The 26,163-nt window shown below is 46.8% G+C and overlaps 1 protein-coding gene across 1 annotated transcript; it reads left to right on the top strand.

Annotated features, from left to right (window-relative positions):
• Positions 1 to 24,295: 24,295 nt before the first annotated feature.
• On the top strand, positions 24,296 to 25,869 carry LOC147984587 (protein FAR1-RELATED SEQUENCE 5-like). The gene is made up of 4 exons (XM_087541169.1): positions 24,296 to 24,739; positions 24,866 to 24,964; positions 25,082 to 25,142; positions 25,256 to 25,869. The coding sequence occupies exons 1-4, from the start codon at positions 24,296 to 24,298 to the stop codon at positions 25,867 to 25,869; spliced, it is 1,218 nt and encodes a 405-aa protein (XP_087397295.1).
• The last annotated feature ends 294 nt before the right edge of the window (positions 25,870 to 26,163 follow it).

The raw sequence follows: 26,163 nt of genomic DNA, 5'->3' as shown, positions 1-26,163 counted from the left end.
TCAGCTTCACGGCGTCTAGCTTGGCCCATTGCCCCTTCACACGGGCAAAATCCCGGCGTGCACCTTCGATGCAGACGGACCGCCTGACGACTTCCAGCCGTGGGCAGGCATCCACAAGCCGCCTCACCAGGATGAAGTACCTGTTCGGAAGGGCGTCGCCAGGCCACAGCCGGACTATAAAGCCCTTCATGGCCTGTTCGGCCGCCTTGTGTAGCTCGACCAGCTGCTTTAGCTAGTCGCTCATAGGCACCGGGTGTTCGGTCCTAGTATATTGGGCCCAGAACAACTTCTCCGTTCAGCTTCCCTCCTCGGCCTGGTAAAACTGTGCGGCATCCGACACACTACGGGGCAAATCTGCAAATGCTCCTGGAGAGCTCCGGATTCGGGTAAGTAACAGGTAATTTACTTCCACATGCTTTCTTTGCATATAGAATGCCTTACTCGCCGCTATCTTCTTCATCGCATCAATCTCCTGGAGGGCCTTTTGGGCTTCGGCCTTGGCACTCTTTACGCTCTTGAGGGCCGCGGCAAGCTCAGACTCTCGTGTCTTCAAGTCAACCTCCAGTGCCTCGTGCTTCGTCACGAGAGCGTGGAGCTCTTGCTGCACCTCGCCCACCCGTGCCTCATGCCTTTTCCGCTCAGTGCGCTCCTTGGCCACTTTTTTTTCGGCCTCGGATAGCGCTTGCTTCAGGGTCGCCACCTCAGTCGTGGCCCCTGGCAAATTTACGATGATCTTGTCATTTTGCAATCGCATTCTTTTTATACATATCCATAGACTAGGTACTACTTACCTTTGTTCTCCTCGAGCTGCCTCTTGGCAAGGCCGAGCTCGTCCTTGGACCCTTTAAGGTCCTGCTTCAGTGTGGCGACCTCTGCAGTCAGTGCGGCAGATGCCAGCAGTGAAGCCTGCATACACATATTGACATACTTATATTAGACTCCTCGATATTGTTTGATCCTCTGTTCAGCTTTTCTTTGTGAACACCGAACAGAGCATCAGGGCTACTGTCTATGCGGTAATATTTTTCCCCATATTTCTAAAACTTACCTCAAAGCCTGTTAGAAGGCTGACATAGGCTTCAGTCAGTCCGCTCTTGGCGGACTGAACCTTCTGGACCACCGCACTCATGATAGTGCGGTGCTCTTCGTCAATGGAAGCACTGCAAAGCGCTCCCAGCAGATTGTCTGGTGCCTCTGGATGGACAGAGGTCACCGGCACAGGCGTCTTGCCCCTCTTGGAAGGAGGTCGCATGCCCGAGTCCGGAACCATTGGAGGTTCCGGTGCGGTGTTCGACTGAGGGCCGAACTCGGAGCCCTGGTTCCCTTTGCCCCCGGAGTCCGGAAGGTCACCTTATGGCGCCTCTAGGACTGTCTCCCCTTGACCTGGTGCCTCTTGAGACAACACCTCGGCGTTGCCCGTAGGGCAAGGGGAGGTGGCTGTCGGAAGTGGATCGCTATCCATATCCGACGAGTCCAGGGAGCCATCCGACGAGGATACGTCGATACGGGCTCGGGACGGTCTGCATAATCACGATTCGGCGTTAGGAGAAGCAGTGCGACAAAGGAATGCTATGAGTTACTCTGGTATCTGAATACTTACGACTTCGCCAGGGGCTTGGCCCTGGGCAGCCACTCGTCTTCGCCTTCGGCGGCGGTGGTGGAACTGTCCGGAAGGAGAGTCCTTCCCTTCTTGGACCCTTCGGCCCCCTAGTTGGGGCGGCCTTCCTTTTCTTGTCTCCCCCGACTAGAGGGGGAGCGTCTTCATCTTCCTCCTCGTCTTCGTGGGAGGAGTGCGCCGAGGAGTCCTCGGACGATGAGTCTGATATCACCTGGCGCCGGGAACTCTTTCGGGTTCCCTTGGCCTTCTTGGTCTTCTCCGGCACCTTGTAAGGAGCCGGAGTCAGCATCTCCGTCAGGAGAGCATCTGCTGGGCCTTCGGACAAAGGAGCCGGACAGTCGATCTGTCCGGGCGTCTCCTACCAGTCCTGTGAAAGGTACGGGAGCTTAGATCCCGCATAGAGTCAAACTATGAAAAACAAGTATCCTGTAAGAGGTAAAACAGCTTACCGCGCTGGCTTGGCGCTTCGCGCAGAATCCGCGATCCTCGGTAGTGGGAGGGGGAACCTCGGCACCCTTGAATAGCACCTTCAAGGCATCCTCGTGTGTTGTGTCGAAGAGCCTATTCAGAGTTTGGTGCTGGACCGGGTCGAACTCCCACAAGTTGAAAGCTCGTTGTTGACACGGGAGGATCCGGCGGATGAGCATGACCTGGACTACGTTAACGAGTTTGAGCTTCTTTCTCACCATGTTTTGGATACATGTTTGGAGTCCCGTCAGCTCTCCCGAACTACCCCAGGACAGGCCCTTCTCTTGCCAGGAGGTGAGCCACGTGGGGATGCTAGATCGGAACTCGGGGGCCGCTGCCCATGTAGGGTCACGCGGCTCGGTGATGTAGAACCACCCCGATTGCCACCCCTTTATGGTCTCCACGAAGGAGCCCTCGAGCCATGTGACATTGGGCATCTTGCCCACCATGGCGCCTCCGCACTCCGCCTGGCAGTCGCTCACTACCTTCGGCTTGACATTGAAAGTCTTCAGCCATAAGCCGAAGTGGGGCTTGATGCGGAGGAAGGCCTCGCACACGACGATAAATGCCAAGATGTTGTGGATGAAGTTCGGGGCCAGATCGTGGAAATCCAGGCTGTAGTAGAACATGAGCCCCCGGACGAATGGTTCGAGAGGCAATCCCAGTCCGCGGAGGAAATGGGTAAGGAACACTACCCTCTCGTGGGGCCTGGGGGTGGGGATGAGCTGCCCCTCATCTGGGAGCTGGTGCGCGATGTCGTCGGGCAGGTATCTGGCTCTCCTCAGCTTCTTGATGTGTCCCTCCGTGACGGAGGAGACCATCCACCTGCCTCCCGCTTAGGACATGGTTGGAGAAGGTTGAGGTGGGAAAAGCGGACTTGGGCGCTGGAGCTCGAGTGTGCGAAAATGGATGAGCAAAGGAGGAAGAAGGCGTGGATGAAAAGGTGAATCCTTGTCCCTTTATAAGGGCGGCCGAAACTATGCGCCCCCACTAGCCTGGTAAAACTCGCTTATCCCCCAAGCTCCGTAATCGATGGCGCGGTTGGGTTACCCACGCCCGTATTGATGAGAATCCCGTAATAAGGGGGACACGATCTCTGCTTTGACAAGACGTGTCAAAAAACTGCCTCGCGTTATGTGCGGGGCTAGTTAAAGGAAACGGTTCAAATAATCACCGGGCCATGGCTTAATGTCATGTTGCCAAAACGTGTCAGCAGATTAGAATTGTGGAAATGTTATTCTCTCTACGGTGGTATGTGGAACTTATTTTGCAGGGTCGGACACTATCCTTGTATTCAAATTCTTCCGGGGTGTATTCGGAGGAGGAACCCGCCTTGCAATGCCGAAGACAATACTGCACGCCGGACTCATCGTCATTGAAGCCTGGTTCAGGGGCTACTGAGGGAGTCCTGGATTAGGGGGTCTCCGGACAGCCGGACTATATCCTTTGGCCGGACTGTTGGACTATGAAGATACAAGATTGAAGACTTCGTCTCATGTCCGGATGGGACTCTACTTGGCATGGAAGGCAAGCTAGGCAGTACGGATATGGATATCTCCTCCTTTGTAACCGACCTTGTGTAACCCTAACCCTCTCCGGTGTTTATATAAACCGGAGGGTTTAGTCCGTAGGACAACAACAATCATACCATAGGCTAGCTTCTAGGGTTTAGCCTCTCCGATTTCGTGTTAGATCAACTCTTGTAATACTCATATCATCAAGAATAAATCAAGCAGGACGTAGGGTTTAAGCATACCCCAAAATACGGCGTGAGAAGTCCGAACACTTTCGACAGTGTGGCACCCCAAACTTATAGCATTATATGCATCAGCTCCGAATCATGTCTTGGGTTAATAGTTGGGTTTGCCCGGCTCCCATGTTTTGGTACCTTACGTTCCGCTATATCGGCTAAGGTAGCACTGGGAGAACTACTGTGATTGTGCCCCGGTTCATCTGGGCTAAGCACCTCAGTAGAGAAAGCTAAAACTGACTGTCATGATAAGGCGAGAGTTGGTCGCTGTTCGAGAGGTCTCGAGTCCCTAAAGACTTATGCCGCTTAGAGCGAGGAGTCGGCTTTGTCCGGCTTAAAGCGTGTATAGCGCCCCGAATTCGGCCTTCCGAATACTAGGGGCTTCGCTAAAATTTAAAATTGTAGACTTCTATGGCAAAGTGAGAGTGATAAAGCATTATAGTCTGATTGCCTTGTTTGTTGAGCTGAGCACCTCCCTTGAAGGACCCAACAATGGGAAAACGAGTGCTCAGATTTATCCCGAACACCCTAGCACTCGTGGCATGGGGGCAGAAGCCAACGACTGGCCATCTCTCAGATTTGATAAACAGCCACATAGAAGGTAATATTTTAAATTCAAACAAGCGTGGCATAGCGCATATGAACAAGTTTTCATAATACAGGATCACACAAGCGAGCTCATTCAAATATTACATCCTTCGCACACTCGTCCGCTACAAGACGGGCACCCTTCAGGACACCCTCATAATACATTTCGGGGTGGCGATGCTCCTTGCCCTGTGGCGGCCCCTCCTTCACCAGCTTCTCGGTGCCCTTCTTGGCCCAGTGCACCTTCGCATGGGCAAAAGCCCAGCGTGCACCTTCGATGCAGATGGAGCGCTTTACGACTTCCAGCCGTTGGTAGGCATCCACAAGCCGCCTCACCAGGCCAAAGTAGCTGTTGGGAAGGGAGTCGCCAGGCCACATCCGGACTATAAGGCCCATCATGGCCTGTTCGGCCGCCTTGTGTAGATCGACCAGTTGCTTCAGCTGGTCGCTCATAGGCATCGGGTGTTCGGTCCTATTATACTGAGACCAGAACAACTTCTCCGTTGAGCTTCCCTCCTCAGTCTGGTAAAATTTCGCGGCATCCGACACGCTGCGAGGCAAATCTGCGAATGCTCCTAGAGAGCTCCTGACTCGGGTAAGTAACAAGTAGTTTACTTTCACATGCTTGCTTTGCATATTGAATGCCTTACCCGCCGCTATCTTCCTCATCGCCTCAATCTCCTGGAGGGCCTTTTGGGCTTTGGCCTTGGCATGCTTTGCGCTCTCGAGGGCTGCCGCAAGCTCGAACTCTCGCGTCTTCGAGTCAAGCTCCAAAGCCCCGTGCTTCTTCACGAGAGCCTGGAGCTCTTGCTGCACCTTGCCTACCCATGCCTCTTGTTTTTCCCGCTCAGTGCGCTCCTTGGCCGCTTTGTTCTCGGCCTCGGACAATGCTTGCTTCAGGGTCGCCACTTCGGTCGTGGCCCTTGGCACATTCATGATGATCCTATCATTTCGCAACCACATTTTCTTTTTTATATAGACAAGGTATTGCTTACCTTTGTTCTCCTCGAGCTGCCTCTTGGCAAGGCCGAGATCTTTCTCGGACCCCTCGAGGTCTTGCTTCAGTGCGGAGACCTCCACAGTCAGTGCGACAGAGGTCAGCAACGAAGCCTGCATACGCATACAGACATACTTATATTACACTCCTGCAGATATTATTTGATCCTCTATTCGGCTTTTCTTTGTGAACACCAAACAGAGCATCAGGGGCTACTGTCTATGCGGTAATATTTTCCTATATTTTAAATACTTACCTCAAAGCTTGTTAGAAGGCTGGCACAGGCTTCAGTCAGTCCGCTCTTGGTGGACTGAACCTTCTTGATCACCGCACTCATAATAGTGCGGTGCTATTCATCGATGGAAGCGCCGCGAAGCGCTCCCAGCAGGTTGTCTGGTGCCTCTGGATGGACAGAGGTCACCGGCACGCGCGGCTTGCCCCTCTTGGAAGAGGGCCGCCTGCTCGAGTCCGGAACCACTGGAGGTTCCTGCGCGGTGTCCGGCTGAGGGCCGAACTTGGAGCCCTTGGGAGCCTTGCTCCCTTTGCTCCTGGAGTCCGGAAGGTCGCCGTGAGGCGCCTCCGGGACTGTCTCCCCCGGCTCGGTGCTAAAGGAAATATGCCCTAGACGCAATAATAAAGTTATGATTTATTTCCTTATATCATGATAAATGTTTATTATTCATGCTAGAATTGTATTAACCGGAAACATAATACATGTGTGAATACATAGACAAACAGAGGGTTACTAGTATGCCTCTACTTGACTAGCTCGTTGATCAAAGATGGTTATGTTTCCTAACCATAGACATGAGTTGTCATTTGATTAACGGGATCACATCATTAGGAGAATGATGTGATTGACTTGACCCATTCCATTAGCATAGCACTTGATCGTTTAGTTTGTTGCTATTGCTTCCTTCATGACTTATACATGTTCCTATGATTATGAGATTATGCAACTCCCGTTTACCGGAGGAACACTTTGTGTACTACCAAACGTCACAACGTAACTGGGTGATTGTAAAGGTGCTCTACAGGTGTCTCCGAAGGTACTTGTTGGGTTGGCATATTTCGAGATTAGGATTTGTCACTCCGATTGTCGGAGAGGTATCTCTGTGCCCTCTCGGTAATGCACATCACTTAAGCCTTGCAAGCATTGCAACTAATGAGTTAGTTGCGGGATGATGTATTACGGAACGAGTAAAGAGACTTGCCGGTAACGAGATTGAACTAGGTATTGAGATATCGACGATCGAATCTCGGGCAAGTAACATACCGATGACAAAGGGAACAACGTATGTTGTTATGCGGTCTGACCGATAAAGATCTTCGTAGAATATGTGGGAGCCAATATGAGCATCCAGGTTCTGCTATTGGTTATTGACCGGAGACATGTCTCAGTCATGTCTACATAGTTCTCGAACCCGTAGGGTCCGCACGCTTAAAGTTTCGGTGACGATTGTATTATGAGTTTATGTGATTTGATGTACCGAAGGTAGTTCGGAGTCCCAGATGAGATCGGGGACATGATGAGGAGTCTCGAAATGGTCGAGACGTAAAGATCGATATATTGGACGACCATTTTCGTACATCGGAAAGGTTCCGAGTGATTCGGGTATTTTCGGGGGTGCCGGGGAGTTATGGGAATACGAGGAAGAAGTAATGGGCCTCATGGGCCAAGTGGTGGAAGAGAGGAGGCAGGGCGCGCGGCCCCCCTAGCCCAAACCGAATTGGACTAGGGGGTCGGCCCCCCTTTCCTCCTTTTCCTCCTTCTCCTTCCTTCTCCTTCTCCTCCTTCCTTTCCTCCTCCTAGTAGGAGTAGGAAAGGGGAGTTCTACTCCTACTAGGAGGAGGACTCCTCCTCCTGGCGCACCCATAGAGGGCCGGCCGGCCTCCCCCCTTGCTCCTTAATATACAGGGGCTGGGAGGCACCTCTAGACACACAAGTTGATCAGTTGATCTCTCCAAGCCGTGTGCGGTGCCCCCCTCCACCATATTCCACCTCGGTCATATCGTAGCGGTGCTTAGGCGAAGCCCTGCGTCGGTAGCAACATCATCACCGTTACCACGCCGTCGTGCTGACAGAACTCTCCCGTGAAGCTCTGCTGGATCGGAGTTCGCGGGACGTCATCGAGCTGAACGTGTGCTGAACTCGGAGGTGTCGTGCGTTCGGTACTTGGATCGGTCGGATTGTGAAGACGTACGACTACATCAACCGCGTTGTGCTAACGCTTCCGCTTTCGGTCTACGAGGGTACATGGACAACACTCTCCCCTCTCGTTGCTATGCATCACCATGATCTTGTGTGTGCATAGGAATTTTTTTGAAATTACTACGTTCCCCAACAGTGGCATCCGAGCCTAGGTTTTATACGTTGATGTTATGCAGGAGTAGAACACAAGTGAGTTCTGGGCGATATAAGTCATACTGCTTACCAGCATGTCATACTTTGGTTCAGCGGTATTGTTGGATGAAGCAGCCCGGACCGACATTACAAGTACGCTTACGCGAGACTGGTTCTACCGACGTGCTTTGCACACAGGTGGCTGGCGGGTGTCAGTTTCTCCAACTTTAGTTGAACCAAGTGTGGCTACGCCCGGTCCTTGCGAAGGTTAAAACAGCACCAACTTGACAAACTATCGTTGTGGTTTTGATGCATAGGTAAGAACAGTTCTTGCTAAGCCCATAGCAGCCACGTAAAACTTGCAACAACAAAGTAGAGGACGTCTAACTTGTTTTTGCAGGGCATGTTGTGATGTGATAAGGTCAAGACATGATGCTAAATTTTATTGTATGAGATGATCATGTTTTGTAACCGAGTTATCGGCAACTGGCAGGAGCCATATGGTTGTCGCTTTATTGTATGCAATGCAATTGCGCCATAATGCTTTACTTTATCACTAAGCGGTAGCGATAGTCGTGGAAGCATAAGATTGGCAAGACGACAACGATGCTACGATGGTGATCAAGGTGTCGCGCCGGTGACGATGGTGATCATGACGGTGCTTCGGAGATGAACATCACAAGCACAAGATGATGATGGCCATATCATATCACTTATATTGATTGCATGTGATGTTTATCTTTTATGCATCTTATCTTGCTTTTATTGACGGTAGCATTATAAGATGATCTCTCACTAAATTTCAAGATAAAAGTGTTCTCCCTGAGTATGCACCATTGCCAAAGTTTGTCGTGCCCAGACACCACATGATGATCGGGTGTGATAAGCTCTACGTCCATCTACAATGGGTGCAAGCCAGTTTTGCACACGCAGAATACTCAGGTTAAACTTGACGAGCCTAGCATATGCAGATATGGCCTCGGAACACTGAGACTGAAAGGTCGAGCGTGAATCATATAGTAGATATGATCAACATAGTGATGTTCACCATTGAAAACTACTCCATTTCACGTGATGATTGGTTATGGTTTAGTTGATTTGGATCACGTGATCACTTAGAAGATTAGAGGGATGTCTTTCTAAGTGGGAGTTCTTAAGTAATATGATTAATTGAACTTAAATTTATCATTAACTTAGTCCTGGTAGTATTAGTATATCTATGTTGTAGATCAATAGCTCGCGTTTCGCTCCCCTATTTTATTTTTGATATGTTCCTAGAGAAAACTAAGTTGAAAGATGTCAGTAGCAATGATGTGGATTGGATCCATGATCTGAGGTTTATCCTCATTGCTACACAGAAGAATTATGTCCTTAATGCACCGCTAGGTGACAGACCTATTGCAGGAGCAGATGCAGACGTCATGAACGTTTGGCTAGCTCAATATGATGAGTACTTGATAGTTTAGTGCACCATACTTAACAGCTTAGAATCGGGACTTCAAAGATGTTTTGAACATCATGGATCATATGGATGTTCCAGGAGTTGAAGTTAATATTTCAAGCAAAAACCCGAGTTGAGATATGAAGTCTCCAACAAGTTCTATAGCTAAAATATGGAGGAGAATAGCTCAAGCAGTGAGCATGTGTTCAGATTGTCTGGGTACTACAATCGCTTGAATCAAGTGGGAGTTAATCTTCTAGATAAAATAGTGATTGACAGAATTCTCTAGTCACCATCACCCAGTTAGTAGAACTTCATGATGAACTATAGTATGCAAGGGATGACGAAAATGATTCCCGAGCTTTTCATGATGATGAAATCGATGAAGGTAGAAATCAATAAAGAGCATCAAGTGTTGATGATTAACAAGACCACTAGTTTCAAGAAAAGGGCAAAGGGAAAGAAAGGGAACTTCAAGAAGAACGGCAAGCAAGTTGCTGCTCAAGTGAAGAAGCCCAAGTCTGGTCCTAAGCCTGAGACTAAGTGCTTCTACTGCAAAGGGAATGGTCACTGGAAGCGGAACTGCCCCAAGTATTTGGCGGATGAGAAGGATGGCAAAGTGAACAAAGGTATATTTGATATACAGATTATTGATGTGTATTTTACTAGTGTTCGTAGCAACCCCTCGGTATTTGATACTGGTTCAGTTGCTAAGAGTAGTAACTCAAAACGGGAGTTGCAGAATGAACAGAGACTAGTTATGGGTGAAGTGACGATGTGTGTTGGAAGTGGTTCCAAGATTGATATGATCATCATCGCACACTCCCTATACTTTCGGGATTAGTGTTGAACCTAAATAAGTGTTATTTGGTGTTTGCGTTGAGCATGAATATGATTTGGTCATGTTTATTGCAATACGGTTATTCATTTAAGTAAGAGAATAATTTGTTGTTCTGTTTACATGAATAAAACCTTCTATGGTCATACACCCAATGAAAATGGTTTGTTGGATCTTGATTGTGGTGATACACATTCTCATAATATTGAAGCCAAAAGATGCAAAGTTAATAATGATAGTGCAACTTATTTGTGGCACTGCCGTTTAGGTCATATTGGTGTAAAGCGCATGAAGAAAATCCATGCTGATGGGCTTTTGGAATCACTTGATTATGAATCATTCTGATGCTTGCGAATCATGCCTCATGGGCAAGATGACTAAGACTCCGTTCTCCGGAACAATGGAGCGAGCAACTGACATATTGGAAATAATACATACTGATGTATGTAGTCCGATGAGTGTTGAGGCTCGCGGCGGGTATCGTTATTTTCTGACCTTCACAGATGATTTGAGCAGATATGGGTATATCTACTTGATGAAACATAAGTCTGAAACATTTGAAAAGTTCAAAGAACTTCAGAGTGAAGTGGAAAATCATCGTGACAAGAAAATAAAGTTTCTACGATCTGATTGCAGAGACAAATATTTGAGTTACGAGTTTGGTCTTCAATTAAAACAATGTGGAATAGTTTCACAAAATCATGCCACCTGGAACACCACAGCATAATGGTGTGTCCAAACGTCATAACCGTACTATTATTGGATATAGTGCAATCTATGATGTTTCTTACCAATTAATCACCATAGTTTTGGGGTTATGCATTAGAGACAGCTGCATTCACGTTAAAAAGGGCACCATCTAAATCCGTTGAGGCGACACCGTATGAACTGTGGTTTGGCAAGAAACCAAAGATGTCGTTTCTTAAAGTTTGAGGTTGCAATGCTTATGTGCAAAAGTTTCAACCTGGTAAGCTCAAACCCAAATCGGAGAAGTGCGTCTTCATAGGATACCCAAAAGAAAATGTTGGGTACACCTTCTATCACAGATCCAAAGGCAAGGTATTCATTGCTAAGAATGGATCCTTTCTAGAGAAGGAGTTTCTCTCGAAAGAAGTGAGTGGGAGGAAAGTAGAACTTGATGAGGTAACTGTACCTGCTCCCTTATTGGAAAGTAGTTCATCATAGAAATCTGTTTCTGTGACTCCTACACCAATTAGTGAGGAAGCTAATGATGATGATCATGTAACTTCAGATCAAGTTACTACCGAACCTCATAGGTAAACCAGAGTGAGATCCGCACCAGAGTGGTACAGTAATCATGTTCTGGAGGTCATGTTACTTGACCATGACGAACCTACGAACTATGAGGAAGCGATGATGAGCCCAGATTCCATGAAATGGCTTGAGGCCATGAAATCTGAGATGAGATCCATGTATAAGAACAAAGTATGGACTTTGATTGACTTGCCCAAAGATCGGCGAGCCATTGAGATTAAATGGATCTTCAAGAGGAAGACGGGCGTTGATAGTAGTGTTACTACCTGCAAAGCTAGAATTGTCGCAAAAGGTTTTCGGCAAGTTCAAGGTGTTGACCACGATGAGAATTTCTCACTCGTATCTATGCTTAAGTCTGTCCGAATCATGTTAGCAATTGCCACATTTTATGAAATATGGCAAATGGATAAACAAAACTGCATTCCTTAATGGATTTATTAAAGAAGAGTTGTATATGATGCAACCAGGAGGTTTTGTCAATCCTAAAGGTGCTAACAAAATATGCAAGCTCCAGCGATCCATCTATGGACTGGTGCAAGCATCTCGGAGTTGGAATATATGCTTTGATAAGTTGATCAAAGCATATAGTTTTATACAGACTTGCGGTGAAGCCTGTATTTACAATAAAGTGAGTGGGGGCACTGCATCATTTCTGATAAGTATATGTGAATGACATATTGTTGATCGGAGATAATGTAGAATTATTCTGCAAAGCATAAAGGAGTGTTTGAAAGTAGTTTTTCAAAGAAAGACCTCGGTGAAGTTGCTTACATATGGAGCATCAAGATCTATAGAGATAGATCAAGACGCTTGATAAGTTTTTCAATGAGTACATACCTTGACAAGATTTTGAAGTAGTTCAAAATGGAACAGTCAAAGAAAGAGTTCTTGCATGTGTTACAAGGTGTGAAACTGAGTAAGACTCAAAGCCCGACCACGGCAGAAGATAGAAAGAGAATGAAAGTCATTCCCTATGCCTTGGCCATAGGTTCTATAAAATATGCCATGTTGTGTACCAGATCTATTGTATACCCTACACTGTTTTTGGCAAGGGAGTACAATAGTGATCTAGGAGTAGATCACTGGACATTGGTCAAAATTATCCTTAGTGAAATAAGGATATGTTTCTCGATTATGCAAGTGACAAAAGGTTCGTCGTAAAGGGTTATGTCGATGCAAATTTTGACACTGATCCAGATGACTCTAAATCTCAATCTGGATACATATTGAAAGTGGGAGCAATTAGCTAGAGTAGCTCTGTGCAGAGCATTGTTGACATGGAAATTTGCAAAATACTTACGGATCTGAATATGGCAGACCCGTTGACTAAACTTCTCTCACCAGCAAAACACGATCACACCTCAGTACTCTTTGGGTGTTAATCACATAGCGATGTGAACTAGATTATTGACTCTAGTAAACCCTTTGGGTGTTGGTCACATGTCGATGTGAACTATGGGTGTTAATCACATGGTGATGTGAACTATTGGTATTAAATCACATGGCGATGTGAACTAGATTATTGACTCTAGTGCAAGTGGGAGACTGAAGGAAATATGCCCTAGAGGGAATAATAAAGTTATTATTTATTTCCTTATATCATGATAAATGTTTATTATTCATGCTAGAATTGTATTAACCGGAAACATAATACATGCGTGAATACATAGACAAACAGAGTGTCACTAGTATGCCTCTACGTGACTAGCTCGTTGATCAAAGATGGTTATGTTTCCTAACCATAGACATGAGTTGTCATTTGATTAACGGGATCACATCATTAGGAGAATGATGTGATTGACTTGGACCATTCCGTTAGCATAGCACTTGATCGTTTAGTTTCTTGCTATTGCTTTCTTCATGACTTATACATGTTCCTATGACTATGAGATCATGCAACTCCCATTTACCGGAGGAACACTTTGTGTGCTACCAAACGTCACAACGTAACTGGGTGATTATAAAGGTGCTCTACAGGTGTCTCCGAAGGTACTTGTTGGGTTGGCGTATTTCGAGATTAGGATTTGTCACTCCGATTGTCGGAGAGGTAACTCTGGGCCCTCTCGGTAATGCACATCACTTAAGCCTTGCAAGCATTGCAACTAATGAGTTAGTTGCGGGATGATGTATTACGGAACGAGTAAAGAGACTTGCCGGTAACGAGATTGAACTAGGTATTGAGAGACCGACGATCGAATCTCGGGCAAGTAACATACCGATGACAAAGGGAACAACGTATGTTGTTATGCGGTCTGACCGATAAAGATCTTCATAGAATATGTGGGAGCCAATATGAGCATCCAAGTTCCGCTATTGGTTATTGACTGGAGACATGTCTCGGTCATGTCTACATAGTTCTCGAACCCGTAGGGTCCGCACGCTTAAAGTTTCGGTGACGATTGTATTATGAGTTTATGTGATTTGATGTATCGAAGGTAGTTCGGAGTCCCAGATGAGATCGGAGACATGACGAGGAGTCTCGAAATGGTCGAGACGTAAAGATCGATATATTGAACGACTATATTCGGACATCGGAAAGGTTCCGAGTGATTCGGGGTTTTTCGGGGGTACTGGGGAGTTACGGGAATACGAGGAAGAAGTAATGGGCCTCATGGGCCAAGTGGTAGAAGAGAGGAGGCAGGGCGCACGGCCCCCCTAGCCCAAACCGAATTGGACTAGGGGTTGGCCCCCCTTTCCTCCTTTTCCTCCTTCTCCTTCCTTCTCCTTCTCCTCCTTCCTTTCCTCCTCCTAGTAGGAGTAGGAAAGGGGAGTCCTACTCCTACTAGGAGGAGGACTCCTCCTCCTGGCGCGCCCATAGAGGGCCTGCCGGCCTCCCCCCTTGCTCCTTAATATACAGGGGCTGGGAGGCACCTCTAGACACACAAGTTGATCAGTTGATCTCTCCTAGCCGTGTGCGGTGCCCCCCTCCACCATATTCCACCTCGGTCATATCGTAGCGGTGCTTAGGCGAAGCCCTGCGTCGGTAGCAACATCATCACCGTTACCACGCCGTCGTGCTGACAGAACTCTCCCGTGAAGCTCTGCTGGATCGGAGTTCGCGGGACGTCATCGAGCTGAACGTGTGCTGAACTCGGAGGTGCCGTGCATTCGGTACTTGGATCGGTCGGATTGTGAAGACGTACGACTACATCAACCACGTTGTGCTAACGCTTCCGCTTTCGGTCTACGAGGGTACGTGGACAACACTCTCCCCTCTCGTTGCTATGCATCACCATGATCTTGTGTGTGCGTAGGAATTTTTTTTAAATTACTACGTTCCCCAACAGGTGCCCCTTGAGACAATACCTCGGCATTGTCCGTAGGGCAAGGGGAGGAGGCGATTGGAAGTGTATCACTATTCATGTCCGACGAATACAAAGAACCGTCCGACGATGATACGTCGATACGGGCTTGGGGCGGACTGCATAGTCATATTCGACGTTAGGAGAAGCAGTGCGACAAAGGTATGCTATGAGTTACTCTGGTATCCGAATACTTACGACTTCGCCAGGGGCTTGGCCCTGAGCAGCCACTCATCTTCACCGTCGGCGGCGGTGGTGGAGCAGTCCGAAAGGAGAGTCCTTCCCTTCCTGGACCCTTCGTCCTCCCCGGTTGGGGCGGCTTTCCTTTTCTTGTCTCCCCCGGCTGGAGGGGGAGATTCTTCATCTTCCTTCTCCTCGTTTTCACGGGAGGAGTGCGTCTCGGTGTTATCAGACGATGAGTCCGATACCACCTGGCGCCGGGAACTCTTTCGGGTTCCCTTGGCCTTCTTCTTGGTCTTCTCCGGCACCTCATAAGGAGCCGGAGTCCGCATCTCTGTCAGGAGAGCGTCCGTAGGGTCTTTGGGCAGAGGGGCCAGACAGTTAATCTGCTCTGATGTCTCCACCCAGTCCTGTCAAAGGCATGTGAGCTCAGACCCCGCACATGGTTAATCTATGGGAAATAAATATCCTACCAGATGTACAGAACTTACCGGATTCGCAGGGCGCTTCGCGCTTAGCCCGCGGTCCTCGGTAAGAGAAGGAGGGACCTCGGCGCCCTTGAACAACACCCTCCAGACGTCCTTATGCGTCGTGTCGAAGAGCTCATGTAGAGTCTGGTGATGGGCCGGGTCAAACTCCCATAAGTTGAAATCCCGTTGTTGACACGGGAGGATCCGGCGGAAAAGCATGACCTGGACTATGTTGACAAGCTTAAGTTTCTTGCTTATCATGTTCCGGATACACTTCTGGAGTCCGTCCAGCTCCACCGATGAACCCCAGGACAGGCCCTTCTCCTTCCAGGAAGTGAGTCGCGTGGGGATTCCGGATCGAAACTCGGGGGCCGCCACCCAGTTGGTGTCGCGCGGCTCGGTGATGTAGAACCACCCCGATTGTCACCCCTTTATGGTCTCCACGAAGGAGCCCTCGAGCCATATGACGTTGGGCATTTTGCCCACCATGGCTCCGCCGCATTCCGCTTGTTGGCCGCCAACCACCTTCGGCTTGATATTGAAGGTCTTCAGCCACAGGCCGAAGTGGGGCGGATGCGGAGGAAAGCCTCACATACGACGATGAACGCCGAGATGTTGAGGATGAAATTCGGGGCCAGATCATGAAAGTCCAGCCCATAATAGAACATGAGGCCGCGGACGAATGGATGGAGGGGAAACCCCAGTCCGCGGATGAAGTGGGGGAGGAAAACCACCCTTTCGTGAGGTTCCAGGGTAGGGACGACCTGCCCCGCGGCTGGCAGCCGGTGCGCGATATCCGCGGCTAAGTATCCGTCTCCACGTAGCTTTTTGATGTGTCCCTCTGTGACGGAGGAGGCCATCCACTTGCCTCTCGCTTCGGACATGTTTGGAGAGAGTGGAGGAGAAGGATGTGGACTTGGGCGTTGGAGCTCGAGTGCGCGAGAATGGATGAGCAAGGAGGAAGAAGGCGTGGGTAGAAAAAGGTGAAACCTTATCCCTTTATAAGGCGGACGAAACTATGCGCCCCCCACTAGCCTGGTAAAACTCGCTTATCCCCCAAGCACCGTAATTGGTGGCGCGGTTGGGTTACCCACGTCCGTATTGATGAGAATCCTGTGATAAGGGGAACACGATCTCTGCTTTGACAAGACGTGTCAAGAAACCGCCTCGCGTTATGTGCGGGGCTGGTTAAAGAAAAATGGTTCAAATAATTACCGGGCCGTGGTGTGATGTCATGCTGCCAAAACATGAGCAGATTAGATTTGTGGAAATATTATTCTCTCTACGGTGGTATGTGGAACTTATTTTGCAGGGTCGGACACTATCCTTGTATTCAAACTCTTCCGTGGCGTATTCGGAGGAGGAACTCGCCTTTCAATGCCGAAGATAACACTGTGCGCCGGACTCATCACCGTCGAAGTCTGGTTCAGGGGCTACTGAGGGAGTCCTGGATTAGGGGGTCTCCGGATAGCCGGACTATATCCTTTGGCCGGACTGTTGGACTATGGAGATACGAGATTGAAGACTTCGTCCCGTGTCCGGATGGGACTCTACTTGGCGTGGAAGGCAATCTAGGCGATACAGATATGGATATCTCCTCCTTTGTAACCAACCTTGTGTAACCCTAGCCCCCTCCGGTGTCTATATAAACCGGAGGGTTTTAGTCCGTAGGACAACATACAATCATACCATAGGCTAGCTTCTAGGGTTTAGCCTCTCCGATTTCGTGGTAGATCTACTCTTGTACTACTCATATTATCAAGAATAATCAAGCAGGACGTAGGGTTTTACCTCCATCAAGAGGGCCTGAACCTGGGTAAAACATCATGTCCCCTGCCTCCTGTTACCATCCGCCTTAGACGCACAGTTCGGGACCCCCTACCCGAGATCTGCCGGTTTTGACACCGACACTCTCCATTTCCATTTTTCGTCTGGAAAAATGGAAAGTTTCCACTCCATTTTCATCCCTAGGTCTAATGGCTATGACACAATTAAGCATGGAGTGCCATGGCATTTAAATTACAAAATATTATAAAAATATCAGAAACACATGAAACCTTGGTGGATGTAATGTAATGCCACCAAGATGATGTGGTAAAAAATTTGGCATGTTTCACGAAAGTTTGTACACACACCCCTCACAAACCGGAGCAACTCACTAGAAGGCTCATGGTTCCGAGAGGGAACAATGCATGTTTGATGACGAACGGGAGATAGCTTCCTCTTACGGCCTTCAATTTTTTTCTACATGTAGCATGCACTAATACAACTGTCATGTGAAAATTTGGAAAATTTCAAGGGTCATTTGACCTTTTGAAGCCATTTAAGTCATTTTCTAGCCATTTAATGACCGTAATTCAAATTTGAACTACCATTACATACAACGGCTAACCATAACGGTTTGAAAAATCATTTTTGTGTACTTGTGTGCGAGTTAATTCCATGTGTAGTAAATTAGAAGGAATTTTCAAACATATTGGTCTCACGACATGGACACATGCATATGTATGCATGGACTGCCATGGCATTTTAATTCCAAAAAAATTAAAAAATGATCAAAAAACATGAAACCTTACTTGATGTAATGTCATTCCATCAAGATGATGTGGTAAAAAAATTGGCATGTTTGACGAAAGTTTGGACACACACCCCTCACAAACTGGAACAACTCACTAGAAGGCTAGTGGTTCCGAGAGGGAACAATGCATGTTTGATGATGAAGAGGAAATAGCTTCCCCTTACAGTCTTCAATTTTTTATATGTTTAACATGCACTAATACAACTGTCATGTGAAAATTTGGAAAATTTCAGGGGTCATTTGACCTTTCAAAGACATTTAAGTGATTTTCTAGCCATTTAATGACCGTAATTCAAATTTGAACTGCATCTACATGCAATGGTGAACCATAACGGTTTGAAAAAAATCATATTTGTGTACTTGTGTGTGAGTTAATTCCATGTGCAGTAAATTAGAAAGAATTTTCAAACATATTGGTCTCACAACATGGACACATGCATGGAGTGCCATGACATTTTAATTCCAAAAATTTTAAAAATGATCAGAAAAACATGAAACCTTGCTTGATGTAGTGTCATGCCACCAAAATGATGTGGTAAAAAAGTTGGCATGTTTTATGAAAGTTTGGACACACCCCATCACAAACCGGAGCAACTCACTAGAAGGCTCGTGGTTCCGAGATGGAACAATGCATGTTTGATGACGAACGGGTGATAACTTCCTCTTACGGCCTTCAAATTTTTTCTACATTTAACGTGCACAAATACAACTGTCATGTGCAAAATTGAAAAAATTTAGGGGTCATTTGACCTTTTAAAGACATTTAAGTGATTTTTCTAGCCATTTAATGACCGTAATTCAAATTTGAACTACATCTACATGCAACGGCTAACCATAACGGTTTGAAAAATCATATTTGTGTACTTGTGTGCGAGTTAATTCCATGTGCAGTAAATTAGAAGGAATTTTCAAACATATTGGTCTCACGGCATGGACACATGCATGGAGTGCCATGGCATTTTAATTCCAAAAATGTAAAAATATCAGAAAAACATGAAAACCTTGCTTGATGTAATGTCAAGCCACCAAGATGATGTGGTAAAAAATTGGCCTATTTGACGGAAGTTTGGACACCCCCCTCACAAACCGGAGCAACTCACTAGAAGGCTCGTGGTTCCGAGAGGGAACAATGCATGTTTGATGATGAACGGGAGATAGCTTCCTCTTATGGCCTTCAAATTTTTTCTACGTTTAACGTGCACTACTACAATTGTCATGTGAAAATTTGGAAAATTCTAGGGGTCATTTGACTTTTTAAAGACATTTAAGTCATTTTCTAGCCATTTAATAATTGTAATTCAAATTTGAACTACATCTATATGCAAAGGCTAACCATAATGGTTTGTAAAATCATATTTTTGTGTACTTGTGTGCGAGTTAAAAAATCATCAAACGATGTAAATATCTGGTGTTCAAAAAAGAAAATGTAAAGATCTGGCAAGACAACCGGCCCCCACACGATTGGTACTCTATTTTATGGCTCGAGGTTTGGTAGGTGAGTGGCGGGGGTCATTAATCAGACACGTTCTGTATTGGAAATTGTCAGCTATTATATTCACACACGGATTTTGCTACGGGAATCGTGTGTAATTCAAACTATAGTACTCATAAATTCTGGCGACCGGCGTGTGTATTGTTGCCTTCGATCTAGATTCCGGCCACCAATAAATACTACCTTGCTCACGTCGTCCCGCCTGCATTCTCATCTACATCCTCCCCTCGCTCGCCCTCTCTCTCTCTCTCTCTCTCAAATCTCTGCCATGGCATCGCCGGTCTGCCCACGCGCCGACGAGGAGTCGCCGCCCCCCGAGGACGCTGACTCGAATAGCAGTGACGAGGACCCCTACGCGTCGCCGGATGAGGTTGCGCCGGACCCCCCAACTTTGGATTGGTTTTGGGTCCAATACAATCTTTGTTTATGGAAGTCGCTGCCGCCAGCTGAGAAAGCCAGGCAAGTGCGTTCAAGAAGGAGATGGCGGAGGAGGAAGCCAGGTACTAGGCGGCATGTGAAGCTCATGATGCCGCCTGGAAAAAGGAGGCGGCGGAGCTTTGGGGGCGGGCGCGTCGTCGTGCGGAGGAGGTGTACGAAGATGGGTACTTTGCGAGGAAGTTCAAAGGCGCTGGGCGCCTCATTGCTGCGTGGAGGTGGACCGATAAGGTCCAGCGTGCCACAGACGAGGAGCTCCAGTGGGCGCCCAACGAAATGACAAGATCGTTCACGCTCGTCCGCCAGCAAGAGGCAGATCAGTACGTCAAGCGCTGCGAGGCGGAGGAGGCAGAGTACTGTCTCTGCACTGGGAAGACGCCACGCACCAAGGAGCTGCTGACGAGGGGCTGCCAGAATACTGGCCCCAGGAGGGATTATTAGTTTTAATATTATTCTTTTTCAATTTTATGCATTGTACCTAGTAGTTAAGTATCATCACGTATATGTGATGATTTTATATATATATAGGACAACACTATTCTAATCCCAGGATTAGAATAGTTATTTGGATCACATCAGCCCTATATAGGGCCCGAAGACAGGTTCCCGAACTTCCCTGGACTGCTGGCCCGGCCCGACAGAATCCCACCTGGACCCCGATCCCGATCGAGCCGCCCCTCCCCAACCCCCTCCTCGCCGCTCCTCCCCTCGATCTCCGCCGTGATTCGCCTCCGAAAATCCTCCGGATCCAGTGCCTCCCTTCCTTCTCCAGATCCTGGCCGACCGGATCGAGGTCCGCCCCCTCCGACTCCACCTCCTGCCCGACCGTTGGCGCAGGCGAGCGAGCGACGGCGGACACCGGCGCGAGGGAGACCGCGTCGCCTGGATCCGGTGAAGCCGCCGGATTTCTGCGATGAACGGCCGCCATGGACTTCCGGAAGCTTCATCCTCGGTCCATCGTCACCGCCAGACGGCTTGGCAGTGCTTGTGACGGCCAAGGCGCAACCTACGGCGAATAGCACACCCAAGGAAGCATCTCAGCGGCGGAGGCTGCATTGGCGGCGCCTTCAAATCTAAGAACGGTATATGAATTTCCTCCCTGATCTTGCCTTCTTCTTCAATCTTGCCTTCTCTGACCTTCTTGCTTCGTGCAGATGAACTTCGCACCCCCTGCAAGACATGGATTGCCATGCGGTTCCTCTCCTGCCTCCACGACGAATTTTTCTCAAGGTGGCCTATCAACTGCTGGAAAAAGGTTGGCCGAACTTCTAGCCAGGGTATGGTTGAACTTCTTCCTTCCTTTGGTTTGTTATTTGCTTACAACCATGTGAAGTTCTGGTAGTGTGTGAGCCTCAGTCCAGGCTACAAACACTATAAAATTTGCCTGCATTCACATTCACATGTGGAAAAGCCATGTGTAGTTCAACTAGTAAGTGTGCTAGAGTTCAGGTTGGTATGTATCTGGTTCTGTGCAAAAAAATAAAAGGAAAATAGAACATGCATGTGATATGACATGAAGGTCAGGTTGGTATGCACTAGCAGTCCAACCATTCAAACTCATGAAGGTTCAGGTTTTTTAACTATAGACAGTATTTCCCCTTTGCAAAACAAGAAGTTCAGGTTGTGGACAGTGCTCAATTCAGGTACATATAAGTAATCAAATATTGCAGAATTAAAAAACAGGACGTGAAGTTCATTCTGTGAAGGGGTGCTCAGTTCAGGTACAAAGGTATTGGCAGATGCTCAGCTTAGTGCATAGTGTGATGGCTCTCACCACTTTTATATGAGAAGCAGGCTGTGAATAATGCTAAGTTCAGTTACAAAGATATAGGCAGATATAACTTGTGTGCTAATAGAATTTTTTTTCTTTTATGTCAGCAAGACGAGAGACGCATGAAGAAGCTTAGAAGTTCCCGGCAACAAGTACACAATTCAAAGCCTGTACGCGTTGCACCACCCCCTCAATGGGTCACACCTCAAATGCACCAACAGCATTACCAACCTACTCCAGACCAAAAATGGATGACACCCGAAACACATAGATACTTACAAGATGCTGGGTCACAGCCCTATCCGCACAAGTTTGCGCCTCCACCTAATTGGGTGACACCGGAAATCCCCCGCGGATTCTTTGTATCCACCAGCAGACTCCCAAGCACGCCGATGGAGGAGGGGGTTAGCTCAAGTCCTGCGTGTAACTCTGGAGGTTATCCTGGTGTGCCTCAGCAATGCCAAAAGCGAAGCAACTAAACCGAATCCCAGGAAAAATCCAACAGCAACACACACACAGAGGAGAGTGCTCTGCACACTACCACCATTGGATCCTGCTGCTGCTACTACAAGTCAGAATTGTACGGGGCATAAGGTAGATAGATTGCTTCACAAAACAAAAGAGCAAACCAAGACCAGGATCGCAATACCTCCACAACCACCTTAAGCAAAAAGGACGCAAACAAGAGAGAGGCCATCTTCAGCCCTCCTTCCTCCTCGTGATCCACTATTGCATCCTGCTATTATTACTTCGCCATGCCCCATCCCAGAGGGACAGCAGCCGACACCGGCAGAGTTGCGATCATACACGCACGTAAGTGAAACAAAAAATATTTATATATGCATCTTGTATTATCTGCAAAATTTCTGCTCCCTCCAGGATAACAAGTTCATAAACTGCATTTTAACGTGTTGTTTGGATTATTTTTTTCTGTTTCTGCAGATGCCGGATCTACCGGATTATCTAATACCAAGACTAAATATGTGATTCAAAGATGTAGAGAAAGCAAGGGAATTTTATAACAGATACGCCAGACACGCTAGTTTTGGAATCAGGAAGACGGGAGGAAATGACAACCACAAGTATTTTGTTTGCGCCTTCCAAGGGATACACACATCTTCTGTTTCAGAGGCCAACAGGAAGTGAAACAAAACATCGCAGAGGACGGGCTGCAATGCAAGAATGAGGGTGAAGGTGCAGGAGGATGACACATGCGTGGCAGTGGACATTGAGTACAGTCATAATCACCAGCTCATGCAAACTGATGACATGCTGGTATTTTTACACTCACACAAGAATTATGACCCCACTATTTTGGAGTACGTAAAGCTCCTGCAGTACCATGATGTCAAGCACACAACAATCATGTCCATGCTATCTGAAAATGAAGATGGAAGCTACTTCCTAAGCATGACCGGACGAGACCTGCTAAACCAGTAAGTATTCAAACACCCACATACTGCAATGTAAAATAGCATCCTAGCTCACAGCCCTTTGCTAGCAAAAAATAAACAAATGCATGTTTGCATGTGATTTGCAGGAAAGCCATGAATGCAAGGAAAGATTATTTGGATGATGTATTGAAACTTGTTTCATTCTTCAAAGACGTGAAGGCAATAAATGGTGAGTTTTTCTATGACATCCAAGTGGACAAGGACAAGTCAATTAAAAACATTTTCTGGTCCAATGCAAGCTGCCGATGAGCCTATCAAGACTTTGGCGATTGCATAACATTCGACACAACTTACAAGACCAACAGATTTCATATGCCCCTGGAGTGTTTGTTGAAACAAACCATCACTTGCAGTCAACGATATTTGTTGTTGCCCTGATAAGAGACGAAGATGCAAAGTCATTCAAGTGGCTGTTCGATACATTTCTACGGTGCATGAACAACAAGCACCCAACTTGCATTCTAACAGGTGAGTTCAAAAAAAACTCTTCAAGTTTCATCATCTTTTCAGTCTATGGGTCTGTGTTGGGTACATTGGTTTTGTCTGAAAATAATGTAAAGAATGCAGTTCAACCACTGTTAGCACAGAAGTCCAACTAGCAGTACAAAGAAAGCAAAATTATCTGTCACATGCTTAGAAAAAAATTAGTTATGAATGTGAAGTTCAAATACATGAATTATAGAAGTTCAAGGACAAAGCTATAAGATAAATATATGTAGCATGTTCAGAAAAATATAGTTATTTACGTGAAGTTCAAGCACTGCTACCACAGAAGTTCAACGACAATGCTTTAAGAAAAATTTTGATTGCGACACTACTAGTTTGTCCTACTACTAACTGTGAAGTTCAAGCACTGGTACCACAGAAGTTCAGCAACACTGCTGTAAAGAAAAAAACATGTGACATTCTTAGATACCATACTTCCAAGATGTGTAGTTCAAGTACTTGTACAACATAAGTTCACCATCAGTACAAAAAAAGAATCAAGTTTCTTTTTTTAATTCATGCAGACCAATGCCCATCGATGGTGAAACCTATACCACAATCATTTCCAAACACCGTCCACAAGCTATGCCGTTGGCACATCATGAAGAAGTACAGGGAATACCTCGCGTTGATGTACAAAAAGTATAAAACATTCAAAGAGGAGTTCACAGCTATTTTAAACTGGCCGCTAATGCCAATGGAGTTTGAAGATGCCTGGGCTAAACTCATGCACAACTACAACCTGGAGAACGACTAGATGATGATGCAGCTCTGAATGTTTTTAATTCATGCAGACCAATGCCCATCGATGGCGAAACCTATACCACAATCATTTCCAAACACCGTCCACAAGCTATGTCGTTGGCACATCATGAAGAAGTACAGGGAATACCTCGCGTTGATGTACAAAAAGTATAAAACATTCAAAGAGGAGTTCACAGCTATTTTAAACTGGCCGCTAATGCCAATGGAGTTTGAAGATGCCTGGGCTAAACTCGTGCACAACTACAACCTGGAGAATGAACAGATGATGATGCAGCTCTGGAGTGATAGGAAGATGTGGATTTCAGCATATTACAAGAACATTTTTTGTGCTAGAATGACTTCCACACAACGAAACGAGAGCATGAACCACGTGCTAAAGAAAGGGTTTGTCAAGGGGACCCAGAACCTACACAAGTTTGCTAGGTGGGTCAATGCTTGCATACAAACTCGGATGCAGAAGGAGAACGAGCAAACAATGACCAGCATGGTATGATGACAAGTACAAAACACCCCCATCATATTCTGTTTTACCTTCAACATGTGCACTTTGAATTTTAAAAAAGGAAACCCATGACTCTGCTTCGACTAATATCTCACTTTTTGACATGTGCAGACCAATCCTGTGACAAAAACAACTTACGGCTACGAGGAAGACATGTCTATCAAGTACACGAGAGCCATGTACACCGAGATGAGGAATAGGATGAGAAAGGCCACACTACTTCGCGCAAAGCGTATAGCAGAGCCCACTAAGTACCTTGTGTACTACCACAACAAGCCTGGCCATGATGATGAAGAAAGATTTTCCTGGTCAAAGCATGAATTCTAGGTTGTAGCTGACCCAGAGAATGAAATATACGAATGTGAATGCAAGCTCTGGACACACACAGGTGAGCGAAAAAACAAACTCATTAAATAGCTAGACTAGTAGTATCATATCAAAAATTATGAAACTCATTGCTGGCTCACAAACTATGTATTCTACATTCATCACAAAATGCAGGCCTATTCTGCCTTCACATAATGAACATACTGGACTACCTCAAGCCTGACAAATTTCCAAACAAGTATATCCTCAAACGGTACACAAAGACTGCAAGATCACAACCAACCTTTGATACAAGGGACTACAACACAACCGCATCGGATGGCAGCTCAAGGCTATCGAAGCAAGACATCTTGCTGCAGCTGAATTTGATGGTTAACAAGAAAGCGATGAGATGTGACCAGCAATATGACAGAGCCTACTATGTTCTCAAGAGGCTTGTGGAAGATCTTGATGCAATACATTCAGTAAATCAAGCGGATGCTGACGAAAGGATGGCTGAAGAGGACGCTGAAATTGAAGATGACCTTCATTATTATGCAGCTGAAATGCTCAACGCCACCGCTGAAGCCAACCAATGCAAGCAGGGTGATGGCCAATCAATGGAGCAGCGACAGCAAGAGATGATGAAATTGCCGTTGTATTCTGAAACAAAGGGTAGGAAGAAAATTACTGCAACAAAGAAAAGTGACAAGAGAGCTCAAATAAAGGCACCACCTGCAGGAAGAGTCGTCCTGCTCGATGAGAACGGAGTGCCACTTGGACACAGGAAATGCAGTGTGTGCAACTAGGTTGCGGACACAACAAGCTGACCTGTCCAACACTCTTGGAAAGAAACAATGCTGAGGAGGTCAAGCAACCCAAATCTCAAAAACAGCAGCCCAAAGTTATGGAACAAAAGAAGGGACCACACCCAAAGAAAGCAAGCAGCAGACTTTGTAGCATATGCAAGGAGTATGAACCACATAATGCAAGAACATGCCCGAAGCGCGCAGATGCTGAAAAGACAAGCAAAATGCCAGAGAAGAAACAGAAAGCAAGACCTAGAGCCAACAACAAGAAAGTGGTGGAAGATGAAGAGGAAG

Source organism: Triticum urartu, chromosome 2A, assembly GCF_056163025.1.
Source record: "Triticum urartu cultivar PI428250 chromosome 2A, HENAU_Tu73, whole genome shotgun sequence".
NCBI lineage: Eukaryota > Viridiplantae > Streptophyta > Magnoliopsida > Poales > Poaceae > Triticum > Triticum urartu.
This window is presented reverse-complemented; position numbering and strand designations above follow the sequence as displayed.

Coding starts and splice junctions, on each gene's coding strand:
- LOC147984587 (XM_087541169.1), top strand. CDS start 24,296: ATGGCGAAACCTATACCACAATCATTTCCAAACACCGTCCACAAGCTA. Junction 24,740..24,865: donor AGCAAACAATGACCAGCATG/GTATGATGACAA, acceptor TGACATGTGCAG/ACCAATCCTGTGACAAAAAC. Junction 25,143..25,255: donor CAAGCTCTGGACACACACAG/GTGAGCGAAAAA, acceptor CACAAAATGCAG/GCCTATTCTGCCTTCACATA.